A 27597-nucleotide genomic window follows, 5' to 3' on the forward strand; every position below is an offset into this window, starting at 1 on the left:
AAGACAGCTCATATCTTAAAAGGCAGAGTTTTATTTTGAGTTGCTTTTCATTTGAAACAAGTTCTCCTCACACTGACAGTTTTATTCCTGTTTGCTTTAAAACGAAATCAAGAGGAAGATGAAAAGGCATCTGCTTAAATTCTGTCACAGCGCCGCCTGTGCGGAAAAATTAAAAAAACCCCTGAGAAATATATTTATTAGCACGTCTGTCGGGCGTGGCTGGCTTGTCTGCCGGGGGGGCTATAGCCGTAGCCTGCTCCAGGGCTGCTGGATGCGGAGTGATGGATGCGGAGTGACAGATCGGGGTTAGCCGCCAGGGGAGTCCATTTTCTTGCAGCGCATGGTCCTATCCGAGGAGAAAGCAGAGGAGGTGAGACACTGGACGCAGAGGAGGAAGGAACGAGAAGCAGACCACAGATTTCCACCCCTCCTTTCTCCCTCTCTGTCACACACACTCTCTCTCTACTCCTGTGCATCACAACCTAGTGGGCTTTACCCGGACTGCACCGCATTGACGCTGCTGCTGCTGCTGCTGCTGCTGCCAGCCGACCCAACCCACTAAACTAACGCACTAACATACAGAGAGAAGGAGAGAGAAACAGACTATTTTGGATGTTTTTCTCCAAAGCTGGAAACTGGGTGCTGTGCAGATTGTGTGCGGTGATATGCAGCAAAACCCTCCTCACATCTCTTTGCTTCTCTCCCTGTGGATTCGCTGTCCTGCTCGGTAATGTCAAGACTTTGGAAACGGGAGTGACTCGGGGAGTGAGGCGGCGATTTTGGAGATGACTGCATAGTGTGAGGCAAGAAAAATCAGGAGATAACTTGCAAGTTTGCACATCATGAATGTAGGTGTTGTCTTGGAACCAGTGAGCTCCCCGCTGCGCTGTTTCCAACATGGGTGTTGACTGAATGGAGGAGTATCCCCGCGCTGCCACAGAGGTATGAAGATGCACTTGTGAGGATTAAAAACTGTGCGACCATGCAGATTCTGCCGCCTAGGACGTTATTCGTGTTACTAGCCCATGCACATGTGTTGTTGTCACTGAGAAATAATGGAGAAGCTAAACAGGACAGCAACACCAGCGCATACTCTGCCAGGACTTTCCATGGGTCACTCCGGGAGAGTCATCAAAACAAAGCCTGGGACCGTGCGCTCTCGCCGGGGTACGCCACAGGTGCGTCTTCGGCGGAACTGCAGGCGATTATCCGAGGGCCCGTTAACTCCACTCACCCCTGGAAGAGGGTAATTGCAGGAGAAACGAGGCGAATTGGACACAACAAGCGCGACTTTAGTAGGACTGTGACACCCGTGGAGGATCCCAACGCCGTCTCACATTGGGACCCGACGCGCCACCACAATAAGAGGATAAAGTTGAATGGCGGTCTTAGTAGTACGAGGACGCCAGCAGGTGGACACTACAATGCGGCTAAGCCGTTTTCAATGGGCCAAGGAGACGGAGAAGGGGGACCCGAGGAGGGTGACAGGCACAAGAGAGGCACAAAAGAGGAGCAGAAGAAAACCTCCAAGAGGGGGAGAAGCCGGACGAACAAAAGCTCGGGGGCTTTGGCTCAGCCTCACGCGTCGCCGTGGGAACCCCTCCCCAAGCCGGTGGCCCTCACCTCCACCGACCTGCCCTTTGACCTCTTCACCAGGAGGCCCGAGTTCTTCACTTTCCGGGAGGAGAACCCATGGGACGCCACGCCGATCACCCCTCCCAACTCGCAGGATTTCGGGGACGAGATCAAGAACCCCTTTTACCCGGTGACAAGCGAGACTTATGGCGCGTACGCGATCACGTGCGTCTCCGGGGTTATTTTTCTGGTGGGGATAGCGGGTAACATCGCCATCCTGTGCATCGTGTGCCAGAACTACTACATGAAGAGTATCTCCAACTCACTGCTGGCCAATTTGGCTGTCTGGGATTTTGTGCTCATTCTCTTCTGCCTGCCCATGGTGGTTTTTCATGAGCTGACAAAGTCCTGGCTGCTGGGGGAATTCACCTGCAAAGTGGTGCCCTATGTGGAGGTAAATTGATTCTACTCTTTATCTTCTTTGAATGTTTCAGGGGCAATTATTTCATAATGTAGAGCAGTTTGAAGCAATCCCACAGGCACAGGCAGTATTGCTTTCTGCAGGGATGACAGATCATAAATGGGGCTCAACATTGCCGAACCTAACATATGCCATGCCCTGGGCAAGCCTGAGCCCCCCACACCCACCTGGGCAAAAAGATGTATTATTATGCATTTGATATTTCTTTTATTTGTTACAAACAAGAACAAGATAATCATACACAACTAACAATACAAGTAGACATGATAAAATAACATTTTTCATCCCCAATACCAATTTCTAAAACTGAAATTTCCTATTGGCTCAGTGGTAACAGCAGCATCCACATAATATAGTAAATAAGCTAACAACAGATCACATATGTGTAACAACATTTTTTGCAGACACTAGATATCAAACTTAAGCCAGAGACTGTGGTGCATTAATTTGCTGTGCTCTGTAATTTCGCCACTCTCTCGTTCCTTAGTATTTCCTCTGTGCTGTTGCCTGAATCAAAGAGTATCGTGAACACAAGAGCTCTCACTCCACACTAAAATTTAAAATGTCCCCATAAGAACACTGCACAGCACACTGGCTTGCGAAAACAAACATACAACAAAAAAAACAACTGGTCAGCTTGAATCTATCTCAGTCGACTGACTGATGATTCTAAGCTCCGGCTATAAAAGGACAGCCCTGGTTTCTAGCCCAAAAGAGTACTTTGATCTCATATACAACATTGTCAACCACAGAGTTTTGGTAGTTTTTCAACAAATTTGGTGTCGGATAGGTGCATAGACTTTGCGTATTCTGCAATACCAGCCGGCGTTTTAGGCTGTATCAGAGGAATTTCCAAAGCTGGTGTTGGTATCGGAATAACCCTAAATAAAAGAACGTGGTGGAGTCCACTCAACCACACCCTTCAATGCTCTCACATGCTTTGATTGTGATGATTCAACTAGACGTGGTATTCCCACTACAGATCAACCATTAGCATCATGGGTGGCACCCTAAGCTGCTGCCTATATGACGAACTGCCACTTGGGCTCAGCTAGTGTCATTTGCACAGCATCCCGCTTCCGAATGTGACCACACTTCACACAAGTCACACTCTTTAGTGACAATAGGCATAATCTGTTGGACTTGCGGGGGTATGAAAATGGAGTTTCACCCTCTCCCTGCTTAAATGGATTTAAAGAGTTGAGTTTCAGTTTTTAAGCCCAGACTGGCCAGAAAACAAAAACGCATGGCTATAGGATGTCACCTCATTCAATGACAAGGAGACTCTTTTGCTTGTATACCTGTGACTGGACAGAGACAGAGCCTCACCCAGCCCTCAAGCAGTGTAGACAACACATACACGCATGAATACACACCAGCTGTAAGGTAATAGCTCACTATCTCCCATTTGCTCTGACATATACATAACACTCTTCTCCTGTTTCGTATATACAGTTGATAAAACATGTTACAGGTAACCTATTTTCCTGCCAACACACTGTTAGTCTCTCTTCTGGTCCTTGTTTTCCTCTTTGTCTGTTCATGGCTAGATGGATGCTAGGCAGGTTGTTTATACCATGTTGATGCCTTTCCCTTTGTGTGCTCACTGTAATTACACCAGTGTCAGATTCACCAGCAAGGTGGATGTCTGTCTTTTGTATGAAACAGGGTTTTCCAGCTCAGGGGTCTTAAGCTTGTTTTCAGTGGCCATTGTCACAACATGGCTCAAGGAGGGGCAAAGAGGAGAGGCGGCACACATGAGTTCATTCTGAACCCAAATTCAACATAAAATAAAAATCTAACCAAACTGAAAGCAATGCACTTACAGTATGGGTGGTGTCTGAGTAAGTAAGAGATGTGCTGTGCAGTGCAGCAAAAAGAGGACAGCAACTGTAACCATATCCAAGAGAAGACAAGATGTCAGGGGAGAGAGAAAGACAGAGAGAGTGATGTGCTCCAGCTTCTGTAGACAGGCAGTGAGCCAGAACAGGTGACCAGAATGCAGCTCCGCCCTCCGGAGACTTCAGAGTCGGCAGACAGGGAGGGCTGTCACATCAGGAAGTGAGAATATGAGCAGGTTATCTTAATTAGCTTTGTTGCAAGGATTTTACACACCTTATTAATTTGTAGAGCTGCAATGATTAATTACTGTCGTCAACCATTAAATTCATGAGCAACTAATCTGATAACCGATTAATCGGTTTGAGTGATTACTTTTTTTAAATGACATAATGTCAGAATTCTCAGATTCAGGCTTCTTAAATTTGGATGTTTTGTGGTTTCTTTTCTCTTCTGTCATAGTAAACTAAATATCCTTAGGTGGTGGACAAAACAAGATATTTGAGGACATTATTTTGGGCTTTAGGAAATACCAAAGCCATTTTCTGACATTTTTTAGACCAAACAACTAATCAATTAATTGTGAAAAAAAAAGCTTGACAGATTAATCAAATGTTATTAAACTAAAATCAGTGCTGCTGCAAAGATTTCCATGCTTGATGCATTTTTAGAGCTGCAACGATTAATTGATTATTGTCAGCTATGAAGTGAATTGGCAACTAATTTGATTATTGATTAATTGGTTTGAGTAATTTTTCAAGAAAGAAAGCCAAAATTCTCATATTCCAGACAAAACAAGCCATTTGAGGATGTCATCTTGGGAATTAATTGACTCTTTTTTTTTTTTACATCAAACAACTAACTGACTAATAATAAAATGAGGGATTAATCGATTGTTATCATAAGGCCAAGTAATCGACGATTAAATAATCGTCAGTTGCAGGTCTGTTCATTTGAAGATGTTGAGATTTGATTTCCACAAAATTTGACCACCCATAGCTTCTTTTTACAAACGGAGTTAGGGAAAAGTTTCTGGAGCTGCATCAAGTTAATATTTATGTCAGCGTAAAAGAGACTTTCACACATCCAATCATTTTCTCTGGCCTTTTGAAACGCAGGTGTATAGCCTAGAGTCAAGAAGAATGATACTAATGCAAGAAAGTAGGCCACAACTGGAGAAAATACGCTTGGGAGTCACAAACTTCAAGTCTGCTCATATTCACCTAAAATTGGGATCCAGTTTGCAGCAGCCTGTGTGGTTCCACATTACTACCAAGATTGCTTGCATTTTCACCATCCTCTCTTCTGCAGTCTCTGCTTGCCAGGCTTTGTCCACTGACCACATACTGAAACACTTACAGTATCTCATTTGCAATTTCATTTGCAAGCACCTTGTGAGTGCATCCATGTTATAATGATCGGGGGATCAGAGAGAGACGAAGCCCCTCCCTGTGTTATTGCATATGAGCTGCACAAGGACCACGGGATATTATTTAATAACTTTAATAACCTACTTACAGTGCATAGAGCAAATGGCTATTCTTAATGCACTGTATGTGTGTGTGTGTTTGTGTTAGGAGTGGTATGTGCTTGTCTCCATGCATATATTATTGCTTGTGAATATGTGTTTTCTACAGTGAATATCTATCAGGACATGTGCAGCGGGGCCTGTCTGTGTTCATAGTATCTTCAATGCATGTGTGTGTGTGTCTGTGTCTGAGGGTATGTGTCAAAACAGGCCGTGAGTAATGCAGCCCGGGGTTCACTCTCTCCCTGTGGAACATTCAGAGAAACATACACACACACATGCACACACATGCATACCACGGAGTGACTTTATTCTTCACTTAACCTAAATTCAGTCATGGGGAATGTCAACATTTGGCCTGAAATAAAGACTCACATACCCAGTCACACATACCTGAATCTACACACGGAGCTCTCACACAAATGTGAAACTTCACGTGTCCGTGCATGCATAATCAGAAGGTGGTACAGATAATGTATCAACTTCCCCCTGAGAGAGGAGCCTCCCAGCATGCTGCCTTCAGTAAACCTATTTTTTTCAGTGTTAAGTAGAGCGTGGAATCAACCAAACCTCAAAGAGAAAGCAATTTTAGGTGTGAGATGTGAGAAAACACGGCAGGGAAATCATAAGAATGCTGCACAAAATAAAGATGTGGGTTACAGCCAGCCTGCATTATTTCGGATACGCTCCAGTTTCATGCTGCTGTCATTGCAGACGACCCCTCTAGGCAGTGATGCACAGAGCAGCAAATTCAGGCAAAACTAATGGGCAATAATTGGGTTTTGCACCTGGCAGTTGATTAGGATAAGACTTGAAAGTAGGCTACAATAACAAATAAGCAGTGTGGTAAGCATTTTTTAAGCCAGAAGGGGAAATGAGCCATTTGTTAGGGTTCATTCAGAACTGTGCTGCTGTAACGCAGTGATTTTTAAAACTTTTTTTGTCTCATTACCCATAAATAAAGACATGCTTATGAATATGAAAAGGCAAATATAGAATGTTGAGCCCTGATAGTACTAAAAACGCGGTTCTTTGTCATGCAACATTGCTTTTTATTGGTGCCTAAAGGCTGAGCTTATTATTTGTCACCATAAAACCACAGGTGTTCACAAGAACATAATGGTAGTAAGTGAGATCAACCACACACCTGAAAACATCTTTGCATAATATGTTGATAGAATGTGTATATGTAAACCCAAAGTATGTATATGTAATATAATGCAATATATAGAATTAACAACCCAACACAACAATAAGTGTTGGTATTGCATGTTTCTGCAAACTATGACTACATTACAATTGTAAATCAATACGTAGGGGATACGTTGAAACAAGTTTCAACAATGCTGGGGTTAATGTGTGGTAATGTTTAGGCAAAAAAATACTTGATTATGGTTTTTTGTCTTATAATAACTGCTTTTCAAAACAACCACTTTTCATGGCACTGTGACAGGTTGCTTAAAAGCACCTGTGTTTTAGTGGCTAGAAAGCTACAGGAAATTCAGTGATGGCCCACTAAAAAACAACTGGTTTTGATGTTTGTTGGTCTTGAACAGTCGCCTGCAGCTTGGCAGGTGTCTTGCCAAGGTATCACACCCTCCACAATGCACCCCTTCTCCCAATGATAAAGTCATGTATGTAACACAAAAATAACCTTTCCTTGGTTCCTTGGTTTGCAGTGAAGTACAATGCCAACATTTTCTTCTGGCACTGGGCTGAGTATTAAAAGGCACTTTGACAGATTAGTAAAACCCTGTTTATATGGTAATTGCGCATGTCTCTATCAATTATTAATGACTACCTCCATTAGTAGACAGAGGTGGCTGTGTTCACACCTTTCTTTTTGAACCTGATTTACAGCTAATTGCAAATCTCCATCATGGGACATAAATCTAGCAACTCCCTGCAGACTCGTTGTCTCCTCGTGGTGTAATGGCAATTCCACTAACAGTCCTGCCATATTACTGTCACCATGTGCTTTATAGTTTGGGCCATAATGGCTTTTATTGACTTATTGCAAAAATGTGTTTTCTCATTTCAAAATAAAGTAAAACTTTGGTCATGATATATGTCCCTGCTTAGAAAAAAAAGAACGGCATCTTTGAGTGTGGCTATATGAAACGTCATGGTTAAACGGTGTACTGACAGGAGTGAAGCTCAAAAGGACCATTTCACTCAAAATTTTCATCTTTTTAATAATCAACATGATCTCATCCCTATTCATTTTATTTTGATTGGGGTGAAGCCCCAGGCATTATTAAAATGATGCAGTGGGCAGCCTTTTGAGTTTCATTTAGGTTTGGCCAACACAGTTATTTGGTTATGGCTAGGAAAACATCATGGTCAATGTTAGTCACATTAGGCAACTCAAATAGGGGCTCGGTAGTTGAGTTTAGGCAACAAACTACTTGGTTATGGTTAGAGGAAAAAAAAGGCACTTGTCAACAAAAAACACCGGCTTTGAGTGTGAAGCACTACCACCAATGTTGTTGTTTGTTGGTCTTGATTCCTGTCCAAAATCCAGTGTTTTTTGGACACATCCCTGTCAACTCCTGCCCACCCTAGCCTGACACTCTCTCTTTAAACTACGTCTGTTACACTGAGCCTCTAATAATCACATGGATGGGTTTACATTGGAGTTGGTGGAAAGCCTAGTATGTCTCCCATATACTCATTTTCCCCAAAATTAGCCCTGGTTCTAGAAACGGTTCTGTTCTGAATTCTTGGAACCTTGGTGCCATCTAGAGAACTACCCTGTGTTTTCAACCATTATGCGTGGAACCATCCTAATCAAGGATTTGTCATCAACAGAAGGTGTTGCACAGTGCACAATGTAAGTAGCAAACAAAATTGCAGAGTACATTGTTTTCCTGCAAACTATTGTTCTGTTACTACAGATATTTGTTATTACCCTAAAAACAAGCACAGACCAACTAATAATAGGACCATTAATAATAAGACCACTGCTCGCACTTTTTTGAGATGATTTCTCAGATGACTTCTCCATCATTGCCCTCTCCTCTTTCCATGACACACCCGCTGATCATAGTTTGTACTGCAGGTAAAGAAAAACCTGCAATTTTTTAGTTCCAGCTGAGAACCACCTTTTGGGGTCAGAACCATATATATATATATATATAATGTATTTATTTATTTATTTATTTTAATCAAAATGCAGTTGAAAATTAGCTGAGGGAACCAAAATGGAATTGGTTCCATATCCCTTTTCGGGGTTGGTGGAAAAGGAGTTAAGAGATGCTAAATGGTACCCTGGGCATTATTATGATGATGCCCAGGGCACTGTCCAAGCTGCTTTTTTGTTGCTCTGAGAGTGAGACAAGGCTATAATTCTTATTACAGGCAACTGTGTGCCTTACATATACATCTGGCTTCTACCGTGCTGTACTGTCCCCTATAGTAGGAAACTGTAGGCTGTCTTTGCTATGGTACAGTGGGCCTCAACAGGCACAAAGAGAGAAACAAACTATTGAAGCAGAGGAAGAAAGAGGCTGAAGAAAGTGAGAGAGCAAAAGATTGGGGGAGAGTAAGAAAGAGAGTGAGAGAGAGGGCTGCATGGAGCCACAGAGGGCCGGAGGTAGACCCATGTATTGTGCTGAAATTGGTGGTAATGGCAGGACATACATCAGTTTGACACATTCACTATTCCAGCTCACACATGCGCACACACACTTTCAAGTAACTAAATTACAAATTGGGTTTCTCTGCATGATTGTGTAACGTCCAGGAATATGTTTCACAGAGCCCACGCCATGAAAAATGTCCGTACTCTCACTACATACAGTTCTATACATCCATTCTGTGTCTGTCCATCAGTTTGTCTATCTGACTACCTTGCCTGTAGACACACTTGTGCAAAGTCAGTAGGGTGTGCTGATCCTCCAGATGGGTGGGATGGCCTTCTCTACACTGATCACTGCCCACGGCTGTTCTCCCGCTCTCTCTCTGCATCAGCTATCTGTGATTAGAAGCAAGCCTCAGGGGGAAGACGCACACACTTACACACAGTATGGAAGCATTTTGGCACACACATTGTGCTTATACACTGAATGCACACATACAGTCACAGTATAGACACTGCCCCGACACAAAGTAAGTACACACACTCAGTCATGTGCCTTCTCTGTTTCTCCGCCAGTCTATCAGACACGGGAATGACAGTTAATTGGAAGATGTGTAAATTATTCAGGGTATATAATTAGCAGCTCTACATAATTCATGATGGTGAGTCCATTCACTCAGCCCTTTGTCCGTGCATGAGTAGATATTGTGTTTTGTATGATGAGACAAGACCACACAACAGCATAAAGCACAGATTAAGCTTGCTTTTGGATGCAATTAACCAAATTGATAATTATCCATGTAAATATGAAATATTCATTGGGTGATTACCATTATGAATCAGGTGTGTTGGGGAAACGAAAACGAACAGCGTATCAGTTTCAGATCAACACTGAAGAGGCTGGCCTGTAGGCAGTCTTAATAGAAAAGAATAGAATACAAGAGAGGAGAGGGGGATATGAAAGCTGCTGTGTTTTGTACGGCCTCGAGCATAATGCTTTTAGGCAGGGATCATTGATGTGGAACTGGACTTTTCCAGCAGTTACTGTACACTCAGAGCAGAATGATTTTTTAATGTCCATGGGAAATCTGCCACAGGTCAGGATATAATTTAATGGAAGCGAAATTTATTGTGCAGAAGAGACTGTCTCCAACTGTAAAGGGCAGAAAGCAACAGAAAATAGTGGGACACTGGGTGGATTGTTGCTATTAATTTAATTGAAGAAAAGAAAGATGAAAATTTGTGTGCTCGCCCTACTTATTTGTGATCTCTGTGGATCTCTGTTCCCGGCTGGTAGAGACTGTTCCTTTTGTTCACAGTATAGAATAGAAATGAATTGACTGAAAGTTCATTCTTTACCTTGTAATCAGTAGACAATCTAGCACAGGGTCTATTCTGGAGCTTTCAGTCACATCACACAATTGTCCTCAGCGGGTTGCCTGGCAACCTCACAGTGACGACAAGACTCCAGGAAGTTTCAGCCAAAAAGTAGCCAGGCACATAACCATCAGTAAAACTACAACTGTTTTTGGACAGCTTAAACAGATGTAATATGTTAACTGGTGAGTTTTAGATGTGCTGGTAGTTCTGTTGCTTTTGGACAGAGCCAGACTAGCTGTTTCCCCTGTTTTCAGTCTTTATGCTAAGTTAAGCTACAGGTGGGCAAGATGGTCAAAATCTCTTAACACAGTATATGCATTTTTATATCAGTCACAGTAGGGCTGCACAGTTAATCAAATATTCATCATGATCACAATTTTGGCTTTTCACATTTAAGTAAACATGATAAACTGATCTTTAAAATTTGTGTTTTGCTCATGGAAAACTCTTGTATATCAAATCAAGCGCTCTGTAAACTAACAGCAGCCTCCACTTTTGAACTGTCATGCTGCTCAGCAGGCACTCTGTAGCAGCAGTCTGTGACAAACTTTTTTGAATGTTGTGACTGCAGACAGGCAAAATAAAAATCATTCTTTCATCTATCATCATCGTATGCTGTTTGGAAGCATTTCTGATATCGAAAAGAACGAATCACACGAAACAGGTAAATGAGACTTGTGTCTGCACAGCAAAGCAACACAACTTGTTAAAACACCAGAAACTGCAGTACGAGGAATGCATAAAGGCCAAGAAGAATAGGGCTGCTAACGTCACAAATGAATACCTGTCTCTGTCCAGCATCAAATTGTGTGCAATTAATTGAATTTCAGTTTCAAATTCTGTCTTCCCTTGATTTTCAGAACGAAATAATCCAGATAAAACAATTTTGTGCAGCATAATGAGTTTAACAATGTTGCTACTGTTTTTTTCTTTTATTTTGTAAATCGAGCAGACCCTCCTAGTGCTCTCTCCAAAGTCCAAACAGAAGTTTCAGCACAGGTTGAAAAAAGCGAGTCATATAGCGGATATGGATATGTATCCATCCAGCTCTGAAAGACAGACTGAAATAACTGATGCAATTGCATTTCATCTGGCGACAGATATGTGTTAAATAAACACTGTTTTTATTCTTTAATGGCATATTTATTTTTTAGTTAGCCTATATTTTACGGTACAATATTTATTTATATTTGCTTCAGGGAGATGCATTGCATCTTTTTGTTTAAATGTCAAAGTGCAATACAAATATTTGTCCATAAAATTAATTAATAAAAAAAAAGTTTCTGTAAGAACAAATTCACTCTCCTCCTCCATGTCTGCACAAATAAAAAACACATTGCGAGGCAGCTGGATTCACAAGATCATGTGAGATTGCAGCTCTGATTTGCTATATAGCCTGCCCAAATAGCTTCCCTGGTATACAACAATACAGTATCGCTAAATCTCTACTAGCGAACACATTTCTGCTGTCACATGGTATATACCATCATATCACCCAACACTTAGCCAAGCTCACCAGCATCTGGCTCCATCTTCATATTTGAAATACTGACATGTGAGTGGTATCAATGTTCTCATTCAACTCAAGATAGAGAATAAGTGTATTCCCCAAAATGTCAAACTATTCTTTTAAAGTAACATCTGCAATTCCATGACAACTAAACAACAAACCTTTGTTGAAAGCTTTAGATATATCAAATGGAATTTGAGTTCATAATATTTTAAAGAGCAGAGTAGAATACAATACAGTGCATACTGTATAAAAGAGAGCTACAGCCTTTTTAAGTTGTGTGCTCTAACATCATCAGAGAATAATCTTTATCAGCCCACAGGGATGGATTTAGCCATGTGTCTGTCTGCGCTAATACACACACACACACACACACACACACACACACACACACACACGCACACACACACACACACAGACTCACTCAGACACACTCACACACCTACAATGAGATACAAATTTAGTAATTCTGCATAAATATGGATGTGCACACATGCACACATACTAACTAATGTGCATGCATGCTCATATGCATCAGTTTTCTGTCTCTCCCCGACATACAGCCCAGCTGTGAGACGGATGGCTGCTGTCAGTGGCAGGGTCTCTCTGGTTAGAGTTATGGTCTGCTGGAGCCTTTGCTGGGTCACACACTCAACCCAGAAATAGGACTGCAGCTGGAGTAACCCGTTGTCTCCCTGCCTCTTTGCTAGAAGACTGTATGTGTGTGTTGTTGTTGTGTCTCTGCATTAGCCCATTCATCACCTGATAACGCCCATTACCCCTGACAGTGGCTGTAGTCACAGTATGGCTGCACAGGCTCCACCAGTCCTTGTTAAAACCCAATTAATAACAGAAGGCCTTTGTGCCACCAGCTCGCAGGACCTTTAATCAGGAAGTTAATGGGCCGTTATTAAAAACAGCACCAGGGGAAAATGTCTTTCTCACCTGCTGCGCAGATAGACGACAGTCAGACCCTGGAAAACACATGTTTGAGATGAAAGGTCTTTTTATGTCTGTTTTTTTCCATTTCAGTCCTTGAAGTCCAAGGTTGAAAGGAAATATATAATATGAAGTGGAAAATGGTATCAGTTTATGAGAGGCGTTTTTAACAGTTTTGTCAGAAAATTTAGAAGGTCAAAGGAAACCGTTGGAATTATATCACAATTTGAAAATAATTCACAAAACAATATATTAAAGGAATACTACATAGGACCAGTCTCATTTCTGTATATAACACTACAGCCAATTGCTGGTTAGCTTAGCGTAGCATATAGATTTGGAAAAGGGGAAAAGTAAGCCTTGCTCTGTCTCAGAATAACAAAATACAAAACCATTTCATGGATTTACGAGGGGCCATGTGACAGACCATTTCTCAGGCAGGCACAAAACCCTCCCACGATAGCACAACAAAAAATGTGATATGATTTGTTAATAAGTGAGCGACTACTAAGCTAAGTCGTTTATTTAGTGTACAGACCATAGATTGTATAAAATAATAGACATAGCTACTTTCACCCATTGTTTGTGGACTGCCTTTTTAAAGCCTCAAGTTTGACATTTTGCAGACGATATCTTGTTGTTGCTTTTGTTTTTAGCAAGACGTGATCATATTTGGATGAGAGGGTGGAGCTGGGGAGCAGTGAAGGGTGGATCTGACTCACAGACTTCAGTGATTTATTGCAGACAAAAAATGCAAACAGTAGTTATATTAAATTTCATCCTCTGTAGAGTTGGTGTGGAAATTAGCTTTAGAAAACAAAACAGTTTTTTATACCAGGCTGTAAACATGTATTTCCATGGTAAAATTGGGATTTTGCATTGGCTTCAGAGTGGTATCTTCTCATCTAACTCTATGCAAGAAAGCAAAAGGGCATATTCCACAAAATGTCAGATTACTCCTTTAAATCTGGATGGGGGCATTGAGACCATAAAAAGAAAAAAAATTTGGGGCTGTCAAACAATTGTTTTAATCATGCTTAATTGCAGAATTTCAATAGTTAGTTGAAATTAATCATATACAAAACAGTTATGAGGTCCAAATTGACAAGGTAAAGCAATTCTTATCAGAGTGTCTTGACCAGGAATCAAATGACAGCAAAAAAAACTGCAAGGGTCTCACATAAAGTGGGCATTTCTGTAAAGGTGAGACTCATGGGTACGCATAGAGGTCAAGGGACCCCTGTGAAATGACCAAGCCGTTTTTCCATCACCAAAATTTACCCTAACTTTTGAGTGTTATTTAGCCACCTTATTAAGAAGTTTGATTACTCTATTCCACTAGTCCCGTAGTTTCATACGGTACCAGTATCATCACTCTAGCTTTAAATCTCAATCTGTTACAGCCTCTGAGAGATAGGAATGGCAGCCGGCGATTAACGTAGTTTTAAAAAAAAGTGTTATGTATGCACTTAAATTGCATTGCAATTAACGCATTAAAGCGGACAGCCCTAAAAAAATTAATCATATCAATAGCATCTATTACTTCTTTGAATAAGAAATAAGATTTATAGGGTAATATTTTAGAGGCGTCATTTCCACCCTGAGGCTAGCAGGCCTGTCATTTTGCCAGCAGGTAAACTGAACATGACAGGGTCAAGGCTTCTTATGAGGAAATGCCACACTGACATTAATCACTCTAAAGATGTTGTGGATTATTTGGACTGCCTAACTCACTGATGTGTTCTCCTGCTATTGTCCTTTACTCACTCATGTCTTTCTCCCACTCTTTTTCCTCTTCCAGTCTTCCCTCCCTGTTTTTCAGCTCCTCATTTGCATAGCCCTCTTCAACAAACACACAGCTTCATCACCCCACCAGGCTTGACTCTTGGACACTCTCTCTCTCTCTAATCTCCACTCTAGTACAAAGCTATGCTTGTTCACCCTGCCCTTGCTCTCCGCCCCAACACACTGATCAAAGCTGTGTCCCCGGGTCCTCCATGACAGCCTTTAAAGCCATTCCAGCCCTGTTGTTCAAGCCATGAAATATTCACTATGTGCAAGCACCTGTCCATGCATGCTAGATGGATTTGTGTGTGTGTGTGTGTGTGTGTTTGTGAGTTCATTGAAAGCCACCACATATGGGAATACAGGTGTGACTGGTGTGCGTGTTTACAGAGAAAGACGTGGATCAAAATCAGAGCTTGATATGATGCTTCTTGAACAAAACTGAACAAATTTATAAGCACAACTTTTTTTGCTCACATTTTTCACAAGTTAAGGTAAAAGATCTAATACTTTTTCTATGCACACAAACTACTTGGTTTTCTCAAATGTCACTTTCACTACCATAAGCTGTCTCCAATTTAATTTCAGAATTTGGCAGTACATCCAACCATCCTCACAATAACAGATCTTGCATAACTATGCGAGCCCAAGAACTCATCCCATCCACCCATGGTGACTAAAACTTAGGACATCAGAGGCTTTCTGTTGGGTGATAAACTGCACATTTTAGAGTAACCCTTTGTTGTGACTACCCCAAGACACACCTGTGTAATAATCATGCTGCTTAAGCAGCATCTTGATATGCCACACCTGTCAGATGGATGGATTACGGATGATGCTGGCAAAATCCTCATTAACACAGATTTAAACAAATTATGAACTAAATTAGAGAGAGCTATGCCTTTTTGGTGCATAGAAAAAGTACAGATGTTTTATTTAAACTCGTGAAAAATGAGATCAAAAGGAAGTCAAAGTCGAGTCAATTGATGATAAGTCGGATCTATGGCTGAAGCAGTTAGCTGTCAAAAACTCACTGCTCTCCAATAAAACACCAACATCTATTCCTAGCACACAGCTGTATAGAGTGTTAGCTGTGGAGTGGGCTGGAGAAATAAAAAGCAGAGAACAATTTCAGTGAATGGTATCCACTCTGACGGATGAGTCAGAGAATGAAGAGAGCAGAATTGCTGTGTGTCGGTATCAGTATGTTTGGATGTTATTCATGGTGAAGATCAGGAGAGGCTGTCAAAATCCTGTTTAAAACTTTAGTGTCATAATAGCTCCAGACTGACACTCATCTCTTCATGGATATTATCCAAAACGCAAAGGGGCAAAATAAAGAATTGTATGTTTCTATACATTATGCATTGGATTGAATGTTGATCTTTTAGCCTGTGCCAAGGTGCCAGTTTAAAGAGCTATTTGAAACAAAAAAAATCACCATGATGTGTCAAATAGTGGTAAAATTAATGTGTTTACTTCAATACTACATGCATTAATGCCTTCTTTAAGGTGTATTATGCTGGAATTGTCGATTACTCTTTGTAAACAGAATGGCAAGCAAAAGTTAAAAGTGAAAGCCAACCCCAGGCTATCTTTTGTTTGCTATATTTGTGTTTTTTCAGTATTGTGTCTGCGATTTTTATAGCTTTCCCTTGGATGTGTGGTGCTTATGGACTGGCATCTGGTCACTAACTTTTTATTAAGTCCCAACCTCACCCGTGCGCTTTGCCTAAGAACATCCCAAACAACAACCAAAATAAAATAAGAAATTACAGGCAGAGGGCAGGGTCCATTACTTCTGTATGAGTATATACAATGTTGTTTTTGGGGAAAAAATCCAGCATAGTATACCTTTGTTTATAAATGCTATCTCAGTTATAGTACAAGTGATTCAACACACTCAGAATGCAATTTTTGGACAGTTTTAAGAACCTGGCTTTTTGTGATGCAAGATTTTTGTAGCTTGTGCTGTCAAAACAAATGCAAATCCTCTAACTTAGCATGAACATGACTGGCTTTTCTGAGCTCTTCATAATTTTTCACCTTTTCTGTTGTTTGAAACAACACCTAGACATTGATGAAAATAAGCTTAGCTGAACACTGCTGCACAGGCTCCTGCGTTTATTAGATTTTTTTGCTCCTTGCCTTCCAAGTAAGGGTAAATAAGTGCAAGACGACAACATCTGCCAAGTGCACTCAAATTTTGACACCTGCTCAAATCACCTGAAGGATTAATCTGTCCAGAGTGTGAATAACATAATCATGCTTGGCTTAAATCCACTGCATGTTGCTCTGAGAAAAAAATGCGTATTGCTTAAATGAATAATGATTGTTCTGCTCTAACTGAATTTCCAAACAACTCACTACAATGACAGTTACAAGATTGTGGCAAAGCGAAAGATAATAAACTGTTCTGGTCCAAAAAGCAGTCACATTGATCACATTTACTGTCCAGAGAGCTGGACCATGTTGGTGGTTTATATACTCCACTTAACCCATCACCATTTCCTTCATTAGTCTGGTTAGGCAACCATGTGTGTCGGAGGGTCAGTGTGTGTGTTCGTGTGAGGCCTAGATACGCACAACATCTTGCATTGTGTGTACATCTATATCTGTCCAGGAAGAATGTGTTTGGAGCACTAAAGCCGTGGCTCACTGGGGCCATCTGGGAAGCTGGCTGTTGTAATTAAATTTGATATGAAGGGAGGAAAGGAAAGAGGGAGGTATAAAGAGGTACAGAGGGTGAGGAGAGGAAGGAGAGTGAAAAAGAGGAGAGATAAGTAAGAGTCAGAGGGAGAAAAGGTAAGCAAGGTATGAGGAGGGTTGGGGGATCAGAAGCTGCTCTGGCAGATTTTTGTGCTGGAGGCAAAATTATGGGAGAAGCTGGTTCATGTAAGGACAGATACACACAGACACACACAACCCTGTGCTTCTATCTTTGCGAGGCCCCTTATTGACATAATACATTTCCGAGCCCCTTACCCTAATGTGACAGCGCATGCCGACCATACACAACCAATTTGCATGAGCTCGCCTCCACCCTGCCCCACCTGTCGTTTGTAACTGCATCTTGAGTGGCTGTATTGATTTGAGCACCGTTTAAAATTTTCAAATTGTCACGCTCTCTCTTCAGGCCACCAGCTTGATCATTGCAGGTATCCCAGCATGCTTTGTGAAGCAAATCAGTGGCTTCCAATGCACAATGAATGGGGGGAAATGTCTGGTCATGTAAAGTCCCTTATCAAAGTCCCATGACTCTAAACCTAAACCTAATTCTACCCTGAACCAAAATACTAACTCTTAACCATAGACTGTAAATTTATTGGACATAGCATTGGTTTGTGGACTCCCGTTTGAAATTCGGCCATTGCCATCTTATTTTACTTGAGCCAGGAGTGACCACATTTAGGAAAGAGGCTGGTGCTGTGGAGGAGCGAGGGGTGGATCTGATTATGAAGCCAAGGACACTATCAGCAGACAGCCTGTCACTTTAAAGTGACGCCCCACCCTAACTTTAAGCCTTAATATAATGTAAAGGGGTGAGTTATATAAAAATTCACAACCCCTGCCGTTGCAATGAGGGAAATTGGCTATAGAGAACAAAACCAGTTTTTGTACCAGGCTGTAAATATGCATATTTCTGCTGTTAAGTTGAACATTTTAACATGAGGGTCAATAGGGATTGCCTCACTTCGTGAGCCAGCCTCAAGTGGCTATTTAAAGAACTGCAGATTTTTGCACATCCACGTTGGCTTCATTTTTCAGCCCACTTTCCACTTGTTCTTAATTCTCAAACAGGTCTTGTAAAGGTGAGGACCAGCCAAAATGTCCTCATTCACTGGTAAAAAAATGTTTCAGTTCTCAATACGTAGCAAGTACAAGAAGTAAGGTACATACACATGCTCCAGCTGCAGAGGAATGCTTTGCAGGGTGCCCACTCTGCCAAAATGACAGTTAATCCAACAGATGCTTCCCTATGCTGAGGAAATTAGTTAGCTCTCTGACAATATGCAGTTTCTTTTTTTACATCAAGAATGTGGAGGCAGTGTCAGGCAATTAGCTTGTTAGGCAAATGTTTGAATGAATCAGCAACAAGAAGACAGTTGAATATTTATTTAAGTTTGTTAATTAGTAAGACTTACTGAAAAGGACGTGTGAAAATATGAACGAGCACTGTGTTTTTAATCCACTCTGTCACTCACTAGCTGTGTGTGTGTGTGAGTGTGTCTGTGGTCTCACTTTATTTGAGTCTGTCTTGGCTTTCTCCTCTCTCACACACACAATTGGGGATGCTACACAGTGCTAATAGCAGCTTACAGCCTGCCTGTGTGCTTCTGTTGCCCCACTGCTTGTAATTACAGCAGTGTCAGGTGCACCTAAAGGCCAACGCCATTACTCTGTGTGCCCTGCCGTTTATTTGTGTGGCGCTGGCTGACTTGTCAACTGGCAGAAAGGCCTTTGTTTTGTGTGCGATGCACGACGAATCTACTGTTTTGCTACACCAACAGCCCTTCTTTAAGAATCTGCAAGATAATATCAGACATTTTCAACACTGCAGATAATTTTGTCATTTCCTTGTTATTCTTTTATTCATTTAAGACTGGGGCCCTGACAACCTCGACAAGCGCAGCCCATCTGGCAGATGATATAATTGTAGATTATCTCTAGTATGAGGCTATTGTTAGCATAAGCTCTAAGGCTTGCTTTTTTTCTCTATTATTCTCCCCTACAGTCCTTTGCTGTTTCATGCAAGATATAAACAGTCTTCTTGAGGCACCATGGTTCAGTCAAATAAAGCCACTGAAAGACTAATTCCTTTACATTCATTGTACAAAATGACTAGAAGGATTGTAATTTTGATGAATTATGTTGTATGAATTTTTCTTTGTGTTTCCTCAGGTGGCCTCTCTCGGTGTGACCACCTTTACCCTCTGCGCTCTGTGCATTGACCGATTCCGCGCAGCCACCAATGTCCAGATGTACTACGAGATGATCGAAAACTGCACCTCCACTACTGCTAAGCTAGCTGTCATCTGGATCGGTGCTCTTCTACTGGCCCTCCCGGAGCTCCTCATCAGACAGCTGGTGGCAGAGGACACAGGGATGCCAGACGAGCCTCCTGTTGAACGCTGTATTATCAGGATATCCACCTCACTTCCTGACATGCTCTACGTGCTGGGCCTGACCTACGAGGGTGCTCGGCTGTGGTGGTGCTTTGGCTGCTACTTTTGCCTCCCCACCCTCTTCACCATTGGGTGCTCATTGGTGACGGCGCGCAAGATCCGACGTGCGGAGCAGGCCAGCGTGCGTAGCAACAAGAAGCAGATCCGACTGGAGAGCCAGATGAACTGCACGGTTGTGGCGCTGGCGATTGTCTACGGTGCGTGCGTGGTGCCTGAGAACATCTGCAACATAGTTTCTGCATACATGGCGGCCGGTGTTCCTGAGCACACCATGTCTGTGCTCCATCTTCTCTCCCAGCTGCTGCTCTTCTGTCGGGCCGCTGTGACTCCAGCGCTGCTGCTTCTCCTGTGTCGCCCGCTGGGCAGGGCCTTTCTGGACTGCTGCTGTTGCTGCTGCTGCTGTAACCACGCACCCTCATCGGCCACCGCCAGTGACGATAACGAACACGAGTGCACTACCGAGCTGGAGCTGTCGCCGTTCAGCACGATCCGCAGGGAGCTCAGCAACTACACTCCTGCTGGCTCCAACTGCTAAACTGACATTCCCCATCAGGGATGAAAATTTCACTAGCCAGCTATTGACCTTTGGCTAGCATTTCTCGGACTCGGCTAGGAGAGATATGCCTTACCTAGTCTAGTCACATTTTTTAATGGGTGCATGAATGAAGATGGACACTGAATAATCACATTCTACCAGTGTCCTACATCCTCTACGTTCATTCTTTACAATAATTCTGTACAAATACAGTAACTGTATAACCCCTATTTTTCCAGGAAAGCTAACAAAAAGCAAAATCTTACACTCATGCCCTGGGGTGCTCTTAAAACAGGGTCAGTACATATTTTTAGCAAACCTTCCTGAAACCTTTAAAACTTACAAACCTCCCTTCTGTAGACCTTTTATGCCTAAATATCTTTGGACAGTTTGGATGGCCTCTTAACCTATCTGATGTCTGGTTCCTGACAAGAGGTTGAGTCAGGGTTATTTCTCCAGATCACCCGATTCTGAAGCAGAAAAACACAGGCCTCATGCTATAAGTGGCAGGTAAAGGTAATAATATTTATACTGTACAATGTACATAGGAAAATGATTGTACAGACTATGTCACAAGATGTGTTAAAATTAATAATAATGATATGTGTATTTGGCACCTATAAATAATATTGATGTATGGGAAACTGTACTTAAGGGAGAATAATCAATGCCAATCACCTCCTAAATGAGTCACAAATTATGGGGATGTGGCTAATTAATCATAGAGTGCAACCTTGTATAATAAGTCCAATACAGCATCCAGCTAAACATGTGGGCTGACACTGCCTATAGAAATACAGGACTCAATTTACAGACGACATCAACTGTAAATGTACAGTTCGTGTAATGCTGCACACATGGGAACAAGGCTTATAATAATTAAAGTAGCGCAGGGTGTCTCTGCAGTAATGACAGTTTGCAAGAGGAAAACAAAGAGGGGAGAACGGATGTACACACCAACACACCAACACTTACACTGTATAATAAAAAAATATCCAGGTGACTCAAAGATAACTGGGCTGGTCTCAGAGATACACAAACATGGACTTGAGTGGAATTAAAAGGTTGGGAACGGACTAATTGAAACCACATTAGCGCTGAATGGAGTGGAATGGAATCGAATGAAACACTCCAGATTAAATTGAATGGAGTGAATATGAATAGAGTGGGGAAGTAATGGAGCATAACACCATGGAATATACTGTAATTGAAAGTGATGGACTCAGCGTGGACTGGACTGAAAATAAATATCTGCACTACACTGTTGTATCATGTTACGCCTTACACTTTGGGCTGTATATACTGTACACTTTCTTTGGTGCTCTTATGATGAATGCGCTGTAAACAACAAATCCATCGGGTCGACTTAGATTCACAAGTAATTGAGCTGCACACTTTTGTTTTTGGTCAAGAGGACAGATTGCAGTTTTGTGCGTGGAATACATAAGCAATGGTTGGGTAAAAGAAGAAAAAATCAATGAAGAGTTTCACCGAGACGTAGTTCACAGAGATCGCCTGAGTCTTTGAAAATAAATGCTGTCTTTATTAATAGTGATGGTTGTTTGACACCTACACTGCAAGTGTGGTAGCACTTTATTTTACAGTGCAGTAATTACTCAGTGTTTACTAGGCACTGATAAATGAAAAGCTAATTACTTGTAATCAACATTAGTGACCTGAACAGATGCATTAAATAACTAGTGTCTATATATTCTACTTTTTACATTGGTGCAGAAATATAATTTCAGGTAGTTAGTTCTGTTATGTAACATGTTAACATATCAGTCATCTAGGTAATTAAAGCATATTAAATTATTATCAGAAAAAAGTGCTAATACTGTATATTTACATTGTAAATACAACTGCTGGACCATAATTAAAAAGGGAATTATATATTTGTACCAGTAATCACTGCAAAGGCTGTAGTAAATACAAAATAGCTTTTTCATTTTCAACACGCAATTATACGACTGTAAAACAAAGTGCTACCACAAGGGGATAAATTAACTTGAAGGCAAGACTGTGGTTGACCGTTTGCTGAACCCCTCCCCTTAACAGTAACTGTCCAGTCACAACTCAGCAGCCATAACAAGGTCTGGTGAAAATGGAGAAAGATCTGATTGCATCTGTGGCAGCCTCCTGTATAGATCATTGGTTTAGGTAGGACAGGAATGCTCCTGTTTGTGCATTTAGTTGTCATGGCGATTTAACTCACTTTGTGTCAAATCCCTAAATAATTTTACCATTATTTGTGAATTTGATTACAGTAAAATTCCTTCGTGTTACATTAACATGAATAAAATGTAACAGGAAACAGAGGTGGAAGCGGGCCTCAATTAATTCTTGTGAAAGTTGCTCAGCGGCATGTTAAGCAAAAATTGCTCTTTATGTACGAAATTACCTGGATCTTCTACGTTATGAGGCCATAGAGCAAGCACACTAGGGACTACTATGGCCAAGTGCGGCCAGCGTGTAATGTCCACCAGCTAGCGTCAGTCATTTTGCTGGGGTTGTGACGCAAAAAAAACTGATTTACAGGCATCTTTTGGCCACTATGTAAAATTGGCTTCAATGTCCAGCACTGTTGCTGTTATCTTGGTTTGAAATGCACCAATATTTTTTGTCTGGCTTTGAAAAACATTTCTTTAAACTGTTGCCATGAGCTGAGTAGAGCTTCCTGTCCTGTGCACACCAATGATCTATGTGCAGCTGCAGTCACATGTAGCATACCTTATAACAGGGACATGCAACTTTACTCTTAGTCTTTTAGCAAATAATCATGTATGAAGCCATCAAGTGCATATTTAAGACCCAAGATACAGGGTTCTTGTTTTAAAAGGAGTCAGAAACAAAGATTAAAAAGTCAGCTGGAGACAGTGAGCTGCTGATGTTAGCTAAGTGAGCTAGCTTCAGTTGATAAAAGGCTCCAGCATGAGTTTTAATTTCACCTGGAAAAATCAATGGGTGCAAGCAAGAAATTAAAGTCTGCCTTTGTCTTTATCTGTCTGAAATGAAGGACCCATGGTGTCAATAGTTACTAATGACTTGGAGAGCTATATCTGCCACTGTTATCTTGTAAACTGCATATGTGCCATGCGAGAAGGGCCAGAAGGGGCAGGGTCTTGCTTCTTGACCTCAAATACCCTTTGCAGTTTCATTATTTGAGTTTTAAGGAGAACCAATGAAATGTTTTTCACAGTGTAAAAATTTACAAGTGTATTGTACTGTAAATCTGTTTTCTTATTCCTACCAATCAGACCTGGGTCAAAACAAGTTTCAAACCGTGCTTACAGCTCATTACAGTGCAGGTAATTGAGGTTACACAGGCCAAACATTTGGTACTATGGTATTATGATAAAGGAAATGACACTTTTATTTTACTGACTTGTAAACTCCATAAAAAATGTATTTCTTTAAATATTCATTTAAAAAAATAATGGTGTTGAACTCTGTGATGACCCAAGTGTGATGCTCATTGGTATACTGTATATTGCGATGAATCTTTTGCATACGATTCTGCACTGCCAAACACCTTCTCTCTCTGTCTGTCTCTTGTGCTCTTGTGGTAGTAGCACACTATCTCTGGGTGTCTCTCTCAGCTTGGAGGTCAGTTTGCCCTCAGCTCCATCAATACAGGAGGAAGAACTTCACTACAAAATATAAATCACAAATGGTTTGACAGCGCCCAGGGAGAATCATACTAAAAATATATACGCATAGTGAGAAACTGTGGCTAAAGGGTGTTTTTTTTTCCTGCCATGGCTGGAGGCAGCAACCTTAATGAACTACAGTTTATGAGCTCCAAGAGATCCAGGTGGATGTAGCCTCTGGTTGGAGCCGCCTGCAGTTCTTCAAGTTAATAGAGGAAATGGGCAGAAACACAGCCGCTCGGCAACACAATGCCCTGCAGTCTGTTTGACAACTCTTTTTATTACCATCACTATCAGGCTATTGTGGGCCAATGTGTAAACCTTTCTCAGTTTATATGACCTCACACCAACCCAGTTTCCACCATTTCAAACTTTTTGTTTTTGTCTGTTTCTGTGAGCCTAAGTCTGAATTCCCCTCCTGTTTTTTGATGCAACCCAAGTGTAAACTGACCTCCTCCATCTGATTCTCTTTTTCTGCATATTTCTGGGAGTATAGCTCATTCTAAGTGGCTCAGTGTGTAGTGACGTGGTTCAAACTATTGATGAAGTGATTCTTGTAAATCAGTCAGTGAGACGTTTATTCTGAATTTTGTGAGTATCCTCTTCACTCTGAGCAAATTGTGTCTGTATTTGATACCTGAAAATGTAAGCACACGACCACTATTGTCTCTGAGTCTAGTCACTGGTTTCTAAATAGCTTTTTATATAGCCAAAAAAACTGTCCCTTTGTTTATCAAAGAACTTTATCTTGAAAACTGTATATTAAAATCCTAAATGTACTATTACTGCTGTGTTGGTTTGTTGTGTGTATTCAGGTCATCTTTGTCTGTAAAATTGTTTCTTTGATGAGAGCATACCAAAGGAAAGTTGAGCGTTAGAGTGTCATCATGTTTAATCACTTGACTGAAACATAAGTCTTTATAATCCAAATATCTCCTCCAGCATATTCAAAGCAAAGAAGTAATCCAGCCTCTTGGCTACATACCAAAGGGTTGTTGCCATGGATATAACTGATGTCAAAGGCGCACTCTAGCAATTTAATATTGCTGCGCCATAAAGTTGGGAGACTTGGGAGAAAAGGATTTAAAAAGAATGGTCAAAATCAATTCAGCAGAGGCCGAGAGATCCTGACTTTGAGTCTCTAGTTTGGGTCGGGCTCCAAAACATTAGATCCAACAGTTCCCATACTGTAAGACATTACAATTGTTATTTTCAGATGTTGCTCATGTTGCTGATTTTTTTTGAAATTTTTTTACAGTTTGTGTACTTCATCATCAGTTGGTATTGTTTTATGAAAGCTTGAATTATAGCGCATTAAAGTTTACACATTTTTCAAAGTTACATTCATCACCTAGTGTTGCTCACTTTTCACACCTGTAGGATCACTTGCACTGTTGCTTCTTAGGTCTACTATTCAGGATTTTACGCTGACATGAACGGATTACTGAACAGCCCTAAGCACAGGCCCAGGGGCCCAAAGTGTCAGGTGCCTCCGCTGGCGTTCACCTGCAAAATGTCACTTAAACGACCACATACTGACCAGAAAGACCAAATAGATTCAAAGGAACTACAAAGAGACAGAAAACAACCGCAAAAGAGGCAAAACAACCACAAAGACACAAAACCACAAAAAAGATGGAACAACAAAGAAATGTGGAACAACAAGGAATGAGGCATAACCACCACCAAGTCAAGTTTCTTGCACCTCTGTGGGAGAGGTGGGGGACCTTTTGCACATCTGTGCCCAGGGGCCCATTGTCTTATAATTCGCCTGTGTACGCATAATGCATTCACTTCAGAAAAAAAATCTGCAATTGCTTTTTCTGAATTCCTGACATTATTATCTCAGATTTCTGAGAAAGGTTTTCATGACAACGCTTTTGTTTTTCTGTTTAAACAAGATAATTATACAGTAAACTGTCTTTGTTCTATAAACAAAAATCTCAGAGCTGGGATAATAATCTCATTAATTCAGAAAAAACAAGAGCAGATTTTTTTTAAACTCTGGTCAGACAGTGCTTTTTGCAAATGCTCTTTTTTTTATTGTTGCTCGGCAACCACCGAATCACCTGTCCTTATCTTAAAAATGGTTTTGCTCTCAAGTAAACTTACAGATCTGTGCCGTAAAATCTGCATAGTAAATGGAGAAGCTGAGAGCATTTAGGGATTGGACACAGGGAAACAGAGATCCATATGGGTACACGAGACCCCTGTACATTTGTCATACATGCTGAAATTAGCTATAGAGACCAAAACTGTTTGTACCGCTGTTTGCATGGTAATTCCTGCTGGAAAATTGGGCATTTTAACATAGAGGTCTATGGGAACTAATTCGCTCTTGAAACTTTGGCTTCATTTTTAAGTCTCAGAGGATGCTACTTGGGTAAAATGTACAAAGTATTTGAGGCGACAATTTGTTTATATATGTCTTGCTTAGGGCAACGATGAAAATGAGCTAAAAACTAGACACTCCCACTTATCATCGCTATCACAGAGGGCCCGCATCTCAATTCATTTGATCGGACAGTGAGAAGAAAAGCCAATGATGCCAAGCACTTTTCTGCTCCAAGATGAAGTTTTTTTCAAATCAAGGCGTTCAGGGTGCTCCTGCAAAAACACAAGCTGCAAAGAATAGAAAAAGGCGAGGCGTCGCTCAGCAATGCAAAAGCAGCGAGCAAAATGCACTACTCTCATTGGACACTATTACAAAAAGGCAGCTAGAATGTGCTCTGTTGGTTCGGGGGCTTACACTCCTATAGAAATGACTCTGCAACATTAGAGATAAGCCAACATGATGATACATGGATGGACAGTTGACACAGTAATTGAATGGTTTTGGTAACGATCCAACCTGTGTCATGTCATCACAACCAAATACTATACTACTATATACTTATTTATCTGCTCTGGAGGCCTGGCCTGCAAACTGGTAATGAATGAGCCAAATTGTGCATCAGTGTATAAACTAGTGTGCAACTTCATTTGTCATAACAAAAAAGGATGAGAAACAGTGACGCCACAAAGATTTTTAAATATGTGAACCTGTAATCGTAATTCTGTAATGTATAAAAGAGGTATGCAGTTTCACAGTGCATTAAGGGAACACACTTCACTACAGAAATTAAAGTGAAGTTTCCTTTTGAAACATGAAGAAAAACATGTTAAACCTGGTCCCTCTTTGGGAATAAGTCTCAGTGTGTGTCCTCATGTCCTGGTTTCCTCAAGATCCTCCCACTACAGCTGTACCATAGCAAAAACTGTCTTCATTTTTCTTCCTCTTCACATCACAGAGGACCCTTTAAAATATTCATCAGCGATGTATCACTGTGCTCTGTTCTCCAACACATCCTACACACCCTCTCCCTCTCTCCTCTCTGTTGCCTTCTCTTTGTCTGTTGCATCCAAAGTGTTATACAATGATGACGCTAGTATCCGACGTCCTGGGTCTGTGTTTGCGATAAGGATATAGAACAGAACTGTTTATACCTCCTGTAACAGAATTAGCTATCGTGTTGGAGCACTGAGCAGATGCCAGAAAGCTTCTGCAACCACCAAAGACGTCTTGCTCGGTCCCCCAGAGGACGCCTCTCACTCCCACTGTTGTGAGGA

The 27597-nt window shown here is 41.3% G+C and overlaps 1 protein-coding gene across 1 annotated transcript; it reads left to right on the forward strand.

The window, feature by feature from the left end:
* Positions 1–574: 574 nt before the first annotated feature.
* Positions 575–20822, forward strand: gpr37b (G protein-coupled receptor 37b). The gene is made up of 2 exons (XM_042511513.1): positions 575–2029; positions 19520–20822. Exons 1-2 carry the CDS (start codon positions 983–985, stop codon positions 20336–20338), a joined length of 1866 nt encoding a protein of 621 aa, XP_042367447.1. The 5' UTR covers positions 575–982; the 3' UTR covers positions 20339–20822.
* The last annotated feature ends 6775 nt before the right edge of the window (positions 20823–27597 follow it).

Source organism: Plectropomus leopardus, chromosome 22 (genome assembly GCF_008729295.1).
Source record: "Plectropomus leopardus isolate mb chromosome 22, YSFRI_Pleo_2.0, whole genome shotgun sequence".
Lineage (NCBI taxonomy): Eukaryota > Metazoa > Chordata > Actinopteri > Perciformes > Serranidae > Plectropomus > Plectropomus leopardus.